This window comes from Trichomycterus rosablanca, chromosome 18 (genome assembly GCF_030014385.1).
Source record: "Trichomycterus rosablanca isolate fTriRos1 chromosome 18, fTriRos1.hap1, whole genome shotgun sequence".
NCBI lineage: Eukaryota > Metazoa > Chordata > Actinopteri > Siluriformes > Trichomycteridae > Trichomycterus > Trichomycterus rosablanca.
Genome location: NC_086005.1, coordinates 517261 through 530000, shown reverse-complemented (window position 1 = coordinate 530000; position 12740 = coordinate 517261). Strand labels below are relative to the sequence as shown.

Genomic DNA, 12740 nt, shown 5'->3' with positions numbered 1-12740 from the left:
AAAACCACATTCCACAGATTTTACTCTCTCAGATCTGCCTGGTTCCACTTCAATAAACCTCTACTGAATGTTCACCTTCTGCACAAACGCTCTTCTTTACCCAACACCACACTACAAACCGCCTTTCCAAAAGAGTTGGGACGTTCAGTAAAATTCAGTAATAAAAAAACATCTGTGCATGTGTGATTTGTTCATTTTCCGATGTTTCACTGATCGACTTCACTGTAGTTTGTTAACAGAAACAGGTTCAGAATTTGATGCTCTAACAGACTCCAAAAAAGTTGGGACGGGGGCAAAATAGGAGTGAAAGTTCCAGTGTTGAAGGTGCAGTTGTAGCCTAGTGGTTAAGGTACTGAACTAGTAATCAGAAGGTTGTCGGTTCAAGCCTTACCTCTGCCGGGTTGCAACTGTTGGGCCCTTGAGCAAGGCCCTTAACCCCCATTTGCTTAGATTGTACACTGTAACAGTTGTAAGTCGCTTTGGATGAAAGCGTCCGCTAAATGCCGAAAATGTAAATGTTTGAGCAGGTGAGTCGGTACCAGGTGAGGGGATCATGATCGGGTATAAAAGGATCCACCTGGATCAGGATCAGTCTGTACAAGCAACGATGGGGCGTGGCTCACCACCGTGTTCCAAACTTCATCAAAGAATCGATCAGTTCTGACAAGATTGCAGATTGTTTTGTCTTTCACCGTCTACTGTACATAATACTGTGGAAAGATTCAGGGAATCTGGAGCGTCTCGGTCTGTGTAGAATGTTCGTGACCTTTGGGCTCTCAGGCGGCGCTGCATGAGAAACCATCATGCTACTGTGATAAATACAGCCACATGGGCTCGGGAGTACTTCAGAAAACCGTTGTCACTTAACACAGGCCGCCGCTGCATCAAGAAATCATCAATGACACTTAGAGGCTGCTGTGCAAGCGTGAAGTCCAGCTTCAAAACCGGCCACTCGAAGCTCCACTGAAATTCACGCTTATTTATTTATTTCAATAAAAAAAAAACAAGGGCGGCATGGTGGGGCAGTAGGTGGCGCTGTCACCACACAGCCAGAAGGTCCTGAGTTCGATTCCCAGGGTCCCTTCTGTGTGGAGTTTGCATGTTTTCCCTGTGCCCGTGTGGGTTTCCTCCGGGCGCTCCGGTTTCCTCCCACAAGTCCAAAGACAAGTGCAGAGTTAGGATCGAGGTTCTCCCAATGGATTGGACCCACCGCAACCCTGACCAGGATTAAATGGTGGTAAAACAGACTATGAATGAATGAATGAATGAATGATACAGCTGTGTTCCATTCATGGTCCGAAGCGTTCCACATTTGCCGCCATAACAGCCTCCACTCTTCTGGGAGGAGTTTCACCAGATTTTGAAACATGACTGCAGGGATTGACTTCCATTTAACCTGAAGCCAAATACTGAAATGGTCTGGCTTGCAGTGAGGGTCCCAATTCAGCCCAACTGTGTGGCTTCATAGACACAGAATGCATGTGCTTGACCGGCCTGCCTGCAGTCCTATCTGTCTCCTATTAAAAATGTACGGCACATTATGGAACATGACTGTAGGGATTTATTTCCATGAAACCTAAAGCCACATACTAAATGGTCTGGCTCGCAGTAAGAGTCCTAATTCAGCCTAAAGGTGTTGGCTGTGTGTGAGGTCGTGGTTCTAATGCAGTTATGAATGAGTGCAGCACTCCTGACCCCCAGCAGGTGGCGCAGCTCTAGCGTGACGTGTTCGTGTATCTCCTGAGCTGCTCCTCTCTCTCAGCGCTGTGGACCCGGAGCTCTGAGGGCTTCCTGATCTTCTCCCTGAGCTCTGGAGGTGCTGGACATGTACCACACTGACCCATGACGGAGCGCTCGGACCCCGGCAGGACTGGGCACTAAAGGCGGGAGAGGAGAGAAGATCAAAGGTACCGGAGCGCACACCAGAATGCGAGCTAATGCTAACGATGCTAAAGTAGCGAGTTAGCATCAGGCTAACGTTACCTCAGACTGGCTCTGTTTGTAGCTCGCGCTGATGACGTGGAGTTCAGGCTCGCGCTCTCCAGGTGTTTATACCTGCGTTAAGTTTATTTATTATATTTAACTTTCAACTTTATTATATACGATTACATTATTCAACTATTATAATGATTAAAGAGCTCAAACCAGCTGAGAAACACCGACCAGAAAAGCCTTAATACACCCGGCTGGATTCTTACCCTATATTTTAAATAGTTTTTAAACATATATGTATATATTTAATATAAATCTGTTGTGCTTTATTACTATTTTACTTACTGATGTAACATCAACTGTGAGACAATTAAATTTACCACATTTATTTTTTTCCTAATGTAAATCTGTATTTTATTTATATAGGAAGCCTTGTTAATATTATATCTATATATTAATAACATTTGACTTATATTTAATATATATATATATATATATATTAATAATAATAATCAAATATGCACCATGACTGACCTAATGTGTATTAAAATTAAATGTATAAATATATATAACATAAGTAATAATACTATTCATGTAACATGTAATTTTTTTAGTAAATTTTTTAAAGATGTTTTTAGATATTTTTATAATTTTATATATATACTTTTTTATAATTTTATATATTTTTATAATTTATATATTTTTTATAGTTATATATACAGTATATATACATTATAATTTTATGTATTTTTAATATATTTATATATATTTTTTTTATAATTTTATATATTTTTTATAGTTTTATATATTTTTATAATTGTATATATTTTTCATAATTTTATATATCGGTTTTACAATTTTATCTATTTTTTATAGTTTTATATATTTTTTTATAATTTTATAGCTTTATAACATTGTAATAAATAAATGTAGATAAATCTAATTTGCTTTTTCACTGTTTGACCTAAAAATAATAAACCAGCTGTGAAACATAAATAATAATATTCCTCATTTACCACAAAACTTATTTTTTTTAAATAAATTCTTTGTATTTGTATTTTTTTTTATTTTAAATATATTTTATTTAATATAAGTCAGTGCTGCACCTTGACTGTATAACCTAGGAATGTAAAAACAAGTGGAAAACATAAATAATAAAATTCTCCATGTAACACAAGGCTTTTAAAAATATCTTTAGTTAATAAAAAAAAAATAGATGTTTTAAATTTGTATTATATATACAGTATATATTAATGAATAGAGATAAAATAATTTATTATGCTTTTTGACTGTTTGACTTAGAACTGTCAAACCAGCTGTAATACATAAATAATAATATTTCTTCATTTACTACAAGACCTATTTTTAAACAGCTTTTAATGTAATTTTTGAATGGTTTTTAGATTTATTTAGATTTCATATATTTAAAAACTAATAATAAATATAAATCTATTATGCTCATTGACTGTTCAAACTAAAATTCAAACCAACTGTGAAACATAGATCATAATATACCTCATTTACCACAAGCCTTATTTATGAAATATACCATTTATACATGTTATATTATATACAATTATATAGAAATAATATATTTATTATTTATTATGCTCCTTGACCTTTTGACCCAAAAATAAAACTAACTGTAAAACATACAGGATAATATTCTTCATTCACCAAAATACACCAGAGCCTGATCTTACACACGCTCTACTGCTGAATGAGCACAAATTCCCACAGACACAGTAAAAAATCTTGTGGATGCTGGTATACAGGTACTGTGGAGCAGCTCTATATTAATGCTCATGGTTTTGTAGTCGCATGAAGCCTCGCTCAGGGGCCCAACAGTGGGGTGCCGGGGCTTGAACCAGCGACCGTCTGATCACTAGTCCAGACGCCGTGTAGAACGCTGCAGACACTCTGAGAAGGTTTAAAGTGTCCACGCAGCATTCCAGTCTTCATAACACACCAGGTGAGCCACGCCCAGCGTGACCAACCCAGCGGCTTCACCAGGAAGTGAGGCGACATACCTGTTCCCGGTGAGGTGCTAGGCTAACCCGCTTCAGTCTGGAACCAGCGGCTCCAGCTGAACGTCGCGTTCTTCCAGCCGAGACGCCGAGACCTTCGTTCACTCCGAGACATGAAGCCGAAAGATAAAAAGAACGAATCAAGATGATGACGAAACACCTGAATGGAGGAAGCTAACCACAGCGAACGCCTTCAGCGTCACCGTCAGCACAAACGCTCCCGCCATCCGCAAGTGGAACCTTCATGGGACCACAGATCGTCCCCGGACAGGAGCAGCACACGAGATCTCACAGCCTGCTCTCAGACTCATGAGGAGGAAGCTCAGAGTGAAGCCAGCAGCCGCTCGGAGAGAGCTGCAGGACGACCTGAAAGCAGCAGGTACAACAGTTACGCTCCCTTCCTACAGACTGGAAGGTGATCCGGCTCTCTTGATCAGATCATGGGTCGTGCAAGCCGCAGAGGATTTACGATCGGGAATTGGATATGACTAAATTGAAAAATTGTGAAGGTCTTTGTGTTTTGTTTTCTGTCACATACACTATATGGCCAAAAGTATGTGGACACCTGACCATGAGCGTGTTCCCCTGTTCCAAAACCGTGTGCGTTCATGTTGATTCGCTCCCTCTGTCCTTTAATACCGTTCTACAAGACGTCGGAGTGCGTCTGTGGGGATTTGTGCCCGTTTAATCAGTAGACTCAGTAAGTCCAGAGGCATGATGTGTGTAAATGTGAAGTGTCTGTACTGGAAGTGGATTGAATAATAAAAGCATAACTGGTTCAGGTTCCGGTTCCGGTTCCGTCGGCCTCACCGCTGTTTGTCGTTGCAGGTAAAGTGGGCGGGGCTAACACACCTGGTCTGAAGATGAGGAAGAGTGTAGATCAGGAGTTCATCACTGAGGTGATGGTTCGTCTGCTGCTGCTGGCCGTGTTCCTGTAAGTGTCACCTTTATCTCCCTCAGGTCACCTTCATCATCATCATCATCATCATCATCATCTCCAGTTAGGATCTCCATTAAGCTCAGAAGAACTTCAGTCATTTCATCAATTCATTAATCAACCAACAGACGTCTTTTCTTCATTTCTTTCATTAAGAATGAAATAACATTTAATCAACTAAAATCAACAAATTCAAAACATTAAAGAAAAATATATAAAACCAGATTTTAGAGATTAAAATATAGAATAGAAAAGGTGAAAATATGAGAAACATTTAAATAATCAAAAATGTAAATAAATAAAAATGATATTTTAAAATAACCAACAAAATAATTAAATAACAAAAGAAAAATATAATAAAGGGAAATTAAATAACGTTAAATTATTCAAAACAGCAGAGATAATAATAAAATAATTACTATTATTGTTTTAATACAAGTATCAGGATCGCTGGGGGTGCTGGAGCCTATCCCAGCTTTTCAATGGGCGCAAGGCACACAGTAACACCCTGTGGGAGGAAACCCATGCAGACACGGGGAGAACATGCAAACTCCACACAGCAAGGACCCGGACCGCCCCGTCTGGGGATGGAACCCAGGACCTTCCTGCTGTGAGGAGACAGCGCTACCCACCGTACTGCCCCCCCCAACAAAAATTAACAAATTTTAAAACATTTTTAAAAATAAAATCAGAATTGGGATATAAAAATATAGGAAAAAATGAGAAACTTTAAAAAAATAAGTAAATTAATTATATGTTAAGATTAGCGACAAAATAACGAAAGAAAAATATAATAAAGAAACATTAAATGACGTTAAAATAATCAAAACAATTGAGATAATAATAATAGTTTTAATACAAAATTAAAAACAAAATAAGAATGACATGAATAATAATAAATAAATAATTAAAATAGCAATAAAAATGATAAATAATAAAAATCCAGTACAGTAAAACTGTCACAGGCAGAGTGGAGGTGGTTAGAAATTAATTAATTAGTTATTTAATTAAGTTTAAAATGATTAAATTGATTGAATGATAGCTCACTGGTGTTACTGGGACTACAAGCAGATTTTCCCAGTTCAGTAAAAACACAGAACGTTTAACACCATGAGGGAGACTGGGGTTTGAGTCCTGGTCGGGATAGCGACTGGTCCTGGATGTTAAATCTCCTCTACTGCAGCAGCAGTGACCCCTGGTGTCTGGTTCAGGTATCGGTATGAGCGGTGGAGACGCTGCTTCTTTTTACCAGACAGTTGTGAATTCGTTCATAGAGCTTTACCATAAATTTACCATAAAAGCGGTAAATCCCTCCTTCCTCCACCGCCCGTGAAGGCACCACCAGTGGACCGTCGCAGGACCCGATGATCTGAGTGTGTTTGTGATTGTTGTCGCAGGGTGACGGAGGCGCTGGCACCGTTCAGCCGACAGATCCAACCCGAGGAGTTCTGGCTCTACAGGTTCCACCACGTCAAGCACGACCGGGTTCCCACCTCGCTCATGTTCGTAAGTGTCCCGGCTCCCGTCTCCGTGTTCTCCACCGCTCTCGTACACGCTAGGTGGTCAAAAGTATCGGGACGCCCCTTGACTGACCGTCTCCCTCCTACAGAGCATCGCGTTATTCGTCCCGCTGGCCACCGTCTTCATTTTCACCATCCTGAGAAAAGCCGAGAGAGGCGACATGAGAGAGGCGTCGTTGGGTGAGTCCCGCACCGACACGCGCTCGCACTCGCGCGTCTCCTCCAGGCAGACCGAAAGTATTCGGACGCCTGACCCCGAGCCTGTCGGACGTCCCGTTTCATATACAAACGCTATTAAAGCGGAGTGACCTCTGTGTGACCGTATACAGTCTGAGCCACTGAGGGTTTTGGTCTTATAGTGTATATTGTTCATCATGAGATTCTGGATTTGCTTTTTCTGACACACATTTTTTGTTTTTAAAAAGGTTCCATTTGTAACAGGCCTGTCAAACTAGCCCTGTTTATATGGGCACAGAGAAGTACAGCATAGGGCTGGGCGATTTTGCCCCCCAAAAAAAAATCTCGATTATTTTAAAATTATAACCGATTGTCGATTACGATTTTGATTTTTTTTGTTCTTGTATAATGCAATTGAAATAAGACTCAGATTACTTTTTTTTGCATTGTAAATTAAAATGACTGCAGAAGTGCAAAAATAGTAACAACACCAGCTATAATTATCCTTTTAAGGATCTAAAAATGTATAACAGTAACGATCACAATAATTAAAAACAAAATGGAAATCTGAATGATCTATATGCTTTATAAGAATAGCTCACAAACAACTCTTTTTTTTTTAAAAATAATGTGCAGCAAAACCTTACATTAGGAAAAGGACTAAAAAAAAGTTCTTTACAGGTTTCTTAAAAGAAACACGAGTCTGTGCTGTGCTGTTTCCACCACTGAGTGAGTCTGTACCAGTATCTATACTGGGGGACGGGGGGTGAAGTAATCACTCAGCTCAGCTTTGATTTTGTCCTCTTGTGATTGGGGGGGGTGGATGGAGGGGGCACGTTCTGCTTCTAACTATATAGACTACAACTCCCATGTTTCCACGGACCGTCACACGTCCCCGGTCAGCCAATCCTGATCGCGAGCTCATCGGCGCCGGAGTTTTGATTCAGTTCGGCGGTGTTCGATTCAGTGAATCTTAATGAAACTCTTCTGTTCGTGTCTCGTTTTACCGATCGTGTTTACGCTCCTTATTTCTGAATCTAACCGTTACCGTGTATAACCCTCGTTGTCTTCCGTTTACTGTTTAAGTTTATCCTCTGGTTTTGGACTCTGACCTGGTTTTGCCTTTTTATATTAAACTTTCCCTGATTTATATTCCGCGAGCGTCTGCTCAGTTTCTGCGTCGTGTCATGTTGGTATTTTAGTAAAAATATGAAGTACGTAAACAATCGCGATTGTCACATTCTAACATCGGGTGAAAACGTTCATTCTGATTAACCGAATTAATCGTGAAAATCGCTCAGCCCTAGTCCAGCAGCTGGTAGAAGATAACGGTTCCTAGATAATCGGTCCCACTAGGGATGGAAGGGGAACGATAACAAAGAACCAAAGCCATTTATTGTCATGGCTGTACAGTCAGTAATGGACTACACAGGGATGTCATGTATAATTTATATTCCCTCCAGGACTTTTATTAGGATTTTTAGCAGAAACACCAAACTGTCTGACTCGTAATCAGATAGTTATTTCTATTTACCCAGTGTATATGACCCAGTAGAGTACCACAGCTGTACCACAATGACTTTGGCTTTTTTGTGTGCACACCAGGGCGATGAGTGATCAGCTGCTCGGGGGTGACGAGAGGCGAGAGGTCGCTGCCGGTGTGAACACGTTATTGCTCGTGTGACGTTATTTCCAGGGTTAGGGTTTTGAGTTTTTCTTCGTCGGGCTGCAGGACGGCGCAGACGTGCGCTCACGTCTAGCGGTGCGAAGGACCGAAGCGAAACGAAAACGGGCCTGGAGTGTTTGCTCGCTGACGGACTGACATGCGCACACACGAAGGAAATCGAGTCCGACCGGTCCGGCGGAGCCCGGGTCTGCTTTCGTTTTCTCATTTTTTAACCGGTATTTCTATTTTTAACATCATCTGATCACCTTCCAAATGTTGTGGAACGCCTTCTGGTATGGAATGGTCCATGGTCCAACAAGCTCGTGGTCAGGGGTCCTTCAGGGGGTCTCTGGAGGTGCGGATGTGTTGGTATGAACCGTTGATAAATTGCATTGTGTGTGTTCTCAGCTGTTACATTAACGCTGCTGCTGAACGGAGTCTTCACCAACGCGGTCAAGCTCACGGTGGGAAGGTGAGCGATCATGTGACCTATAAAACCCTTTATTATTTTCCGTCTCTGTGCAGCGCCTCGAGCGGCCAGCAGAGGTCGCAATCCCAGCAGCGATGAGGAATCCCTTCGTCCCGAAGGGATTCCTCATCGCTGCTGGGATTGCGACCTCTGCTGGCCGCTCGAGGCGCTGCACAGAGACCAGTGTCCGCATACTTTTGACTCTTTTGTATTTTTTTTCTCCAGACCACGCCCGGATTTCTTCTACCGCTGCTTCCCGGACGGTCAGATAAACCCCGACCTGCAGTGCAGCGGAGACCCCGACGTGGTCACCGAGGGGCGGAAGAGCTTCCCCAGCGGCCACTCGTCCTGTAAACACTATTCCTCTTTCCTTCTGATAAAAAGTATCTGAGATCTGTAAGCAACTGGGGACAAATTCCCACAGACGTACTTCTAAAAGCTTGTTGTTCTAGCCAAAAAGATCCTATTTTCATAGTTGTCCCAAATACTTTTGGTCATATATAAGTGTTGATCTACCCAGGAGTGGCAGGCTCAGTTACAAAACCTGAAGCACCCTGAAACGACGCCTCTTCTGCTTCCCTTTGAAGTCCTGTGGCTTCTTTCATCTTTTCTCTTTGATCTCTGTGTGTGTGTGTGTAGTTGCGTTTGCCGGACTGGGATTCACGGCGCTCTACCTGGCCGGGAAGCTCCACTGTTTCAGTTCGGCAGGCCGCGGTAAAGCCTGGCGCCTGTGCCTGTTCCTGACGCCGCTGCTCGCCGCCATTCTCATCGCCGTCTCCAGAACCTGCGACTACAAGCACCACTGGCAAGGTTAGCATTACACCTAGCTGACAGCCAATTCACATCATATTTACACATTTTTTGTTATTATTAGATGAAATTAAACTATCATTACTACTAATTTTAGTAATATTAAGTAAAATAAATATAAAATGTAGTTATTATTTTACACTTGAGTACAGTATAGCGATTAAATCCTGCAGTACCAGTACTGACCACTGGGGGGGGGGGGGGGGGTGTTAAACACTCATATTCGTGTAGCGCACAAAATGACACGATAAATAAATAAATAAATACTAATATAAACAAAGATTTTTAATTAGTGCAGGAATTAATAAATGAGAAATATCAACAGAGAAAAATTCATTAATTTATAAAGACAGAAATGAAAAGAAATCGACTCTGTTTAGCAGATTATTTATTAAGATTTCTTTTGTATTAGCAAAAAAACAAAACGATTTAGATATAATTAATACTCATAATAATAAATAATCATATGAAAATAAATAAATGTTGCATAATTAGTTCATTTGTATAATTTAAAGTACATTTTAGGCCACAGTATTATCAAAACAAAACGAGTAAATACAATCCTTCACAAATTCTTTAGTGTTTTTTAAAGGAATAACATGCCTACTTTGAGAAGACATTATTAAATACATTATTTATTATATATGTCATTTATTATATATATACCCTGTCAATACAAATAGATTATTTATAAAATTAAAACAATTTCTATTGTTTAATATTTACTCAGTGTCCCTCTGGCGCCCCCTGCTGGTTACAGTCAGCATCGCTGTTTTGAGTCTCTGTTACAGGAGGTGAATCAACATCCGGCTTCCCTTCCTCTCACTCACACCCATCTTTATAATGATAATAATAATAACAATGCACATGATGATTTATGTACAGTAATACGTGGTGCTGTGTGAACGTGTTTCAGATGAACAAGCTGAGATATATAATAATAATAATTCATGTTAATTACTCTGGTTCTGCTTGTGTGTGTGTTTATATGACAGATGTGTTGGTGGGGTCTCTGCTGGGTTTGATCTTCTCGTATCTCTGTTACCGGCAGCATTATCCGGCGCTCACCGAAAACGATTCCCACAAACCCCTGCGGCTCAGGAACTCGACGCCGGCGCTGCAGGAGAAGAAACAGAACGCTTCAGGATTCCTGTTACCTCTGTAGAGACCCCAAACTCCTAAACTCCTTTATTCTGTAGGGACCCTAAACACCAAATATATTCATTATGTAGAGACCCTAAACACCTTCACTTTGTTGGGACCCTACACACTTTCATTTTAAAGGGACCATAAACATTTAGATTTTGTAGCGCCCTTAATCCTCTTGACTCTGTAGAAAGCACTTATAGTAACATGAACTGTGTGCCGTCCTCGTTATCGTCCCGGCCCTCGTGCTAATGCTGCCAAATTGTCTGTTATTACTGTATGTGGGCGTGTGAGTGTGTGTGTGTGAGGGCGTGAGTGTGTGTGTGAGTGTGTGTGTGTGAGGGCGTGAGTGTGTGTGTGTGAGGGCGTGAGTGTGTGTGTGAGGGCGTGAGTGTGTGTGTGAGGGCGTGAGTGTGTGTGTGTGAGGGCGTGAGTGTGTGTGTGAGGGCGTGAGTGTGTGTGTGAGTGTGTGTGTGAGGGCGTGAGTGTGTGTGTGTGAGGGCGTGAGTGTGTGTGTGAGGGCGTGAGTGTGTGTGTGAGTGTGTGTGTGAGGGCGTGAGGGCGTGAGTGTGTGTGTGTGAGGGCGTGAGTGTGTGTGTGAGTGTGTGTGTGTGAGGGCGTGAGTGTGTGTGTGTGAGGGCGTGAGTGTGTGTGTGTGAGGGCGTGAGTGTGTGTGTGAGGGCGTGAGTGTGTGTGTGAGGGTGTGTGTGTGTGGGCGTGAGTGTGTGTGTGAGGGCGTGAGTGTGTGTGTGTGAGGGCGTGAGTGTGTGTGTGAGGGCGTGAGTGTGTGTGTGTGAGGGCGTGAGTGTGTGTGTGTGAGGGCGTGAGTGTGTGTGTGAGGGCGTGAGTGTGTGTGAGGGTGTGTGTGTGTGGGCGTGAGTGTGTGTGTGAGGGCGTGAGTGTGTGTGTGTGAGGGCGTGAGTGTGTGTGTGTGAGGGCGTGAGTGTGTGTGTGAGTGTGTGTGTGAGGGCGTGAGTGTGTGTGTGTGAGGGCGTGAGTGTGTGTGTGAGGGCGTGAGTGTGTGTGTGTGAGGGCGTGAGTGTGTGTGTGAGGGCGTGAGTGTGTGTGTGAGTGTGTGTGTGAGGGCGTGAGTGTGTGTGTGTGAGGGCGTGAGTGTGTGTGTGAGTGTGTGTGTGAGGGCGTGAGGGCGTGAGTGTGTGTGTGTGAGGGCGTGAGTGTGTGTGGGCGTGTGAGTGTGTATGTGGGCGTGTGAGTGTGTGTGTGAGGGCGTGAGTGTGTGTGTGTGAGGGTGTGTGTGTGTGTGAGGGTGTGTGTGTGTGTGAGGGCGTGTGTGTGTGTGAGGGTGAGTGTGTGTGTGTGGGCGTGAGTGTGTGTGTGTGAGGGTGTGTGTGTGTGGGCGTGAGTGTGTGTGTGTGAGGGCGTGAGTGTGTGTGTGTGAGGGCGTGAGTGTGTGTGTGAGGGTGAGTGTGTGTGTGAGGGCGTGAGTGTGTGTGTGTGAGGGCGTGAGTGTGTGTGTGTGAGGGCGTGAGGGCGTGAGTGTGTGTGTGTGAGGGCGTGAGTGTGTGTGTGTGTGGGCGTGAGTGTGATCATGTGATACAGCGCTGTTTTCTTTTCCGCTCTGAAGGTGTTTTGTAGAGATTTTGTGTTTGTATGGAATCATGGGATCAGTAGCAGACTTGTGTTGACTTTTTTATGGTTACAGGAGCGGGTACAGTGGGTACAGCGGGTACAGTGGGTACAGTGGGTACATGTGTACAGTATGTGTCTGTGTCACTGTGTTTATACCGGAGTCAGTGCAGAGATCGGAGCCTCCTGACTGGACGGTCCGGGTCTCTGCGTCCACGACTCCTGTCCTCGTATGGAATAAATAAATAAAGACGAAATAAAATTCCTTGATATTTAAAACGTTCTCATGGTGGCGTGTTTACCTTCTAAAGCTCCAAAAGTTCACCAGACACTATATGGCCAAAAGTTTGTGTACACCTGACCATTCCAAAACCATGTGCTGTAGTAGTTTGGGCAAGACTTTCCACAAAACTTTGGAATCTGTCTGTGGGGATTTGTGCTTATTCAGCCAAAAGATTAGACCTTGCTC

At 42.7% G+C, this 12740-nt stretch overlaps 2 protein-coding genes and 1 long non-coding RNA gene across 7 annotated transcripts in view; 2 read left to right on the top strand and 1 right to left on the bottom strand.

Annotated features, from left to right (window-relative positions):
- nsd3 (nuclear receptor binding SET domain protein 3) overlaps nt 1-183 on the top strand; it is a 36894-nt gene extending 36711 nt beyond the window's left edge. For all 3 annotated transcript variants that reach the window (XM_063014225.1, XM_063014227.1, XM_063014224.1), the window contains exon 23: nt 1-183. This exon is cut by the window's left edge and continues 4290 nt beyond it. The gene's annotated coding sequence lies outside the window, so the exon portion shown is untranslated.
- The window catches only part of LOC134332541 (uncharacterized), a 5202-nt gene extending 3071 nt beyond the window's left edge, over nt 1-2131 (bottom strand). For both annotated transcript variants that reach the window (XR_010015262.1, XR_010015261.1), the window contains exons 1-2: nt 1984-2131; nt 1696-1877 (exon numbers count right to left, since the gene is read on the bottom strand). This is a non-coding gene — a long non-coding RNA (uncharacterized LOC134332541). The remainder of the gene's footprint in view (nt 1-1695; nt 1878-1983) is intronic.
- plpp5 (phospholipid phosphatase 5) lies at nt 1819-12550 on the top strand. 2 transcript variants are annotated; one of them, XM_063014228.1, is made up of 9 exons: nt 1819-1907; nt 4788-4893; nt 6294-6402; nt 6506-6596; nt 8668-8731; nt 8954-9078; nt 9368-9538; nt 10269-10332; nt 10534-12550. In XM_063014228.1, exons 2-9 carry the CDS (start codon nt 4823-4825, stop codon nt 10718-10720), a joined length of 882 nt encoding a protein of 293 aa, XP_062870298.1. In that variant the 5' UTR covers nt 1819-1907; nt 4788-4822; the 3' UTR covers nt 10721-12550. The 2 variants fall into 2 exon arrangements, with proteins under 2 accessions (XP_062870298.1, XP_062870299.1); XM_063014229.1 differs by lacking the exon at nt 10269-10332.
- The last annotated feature ends 190 nt before the right edge of the window (nt 12551-12740 follow it).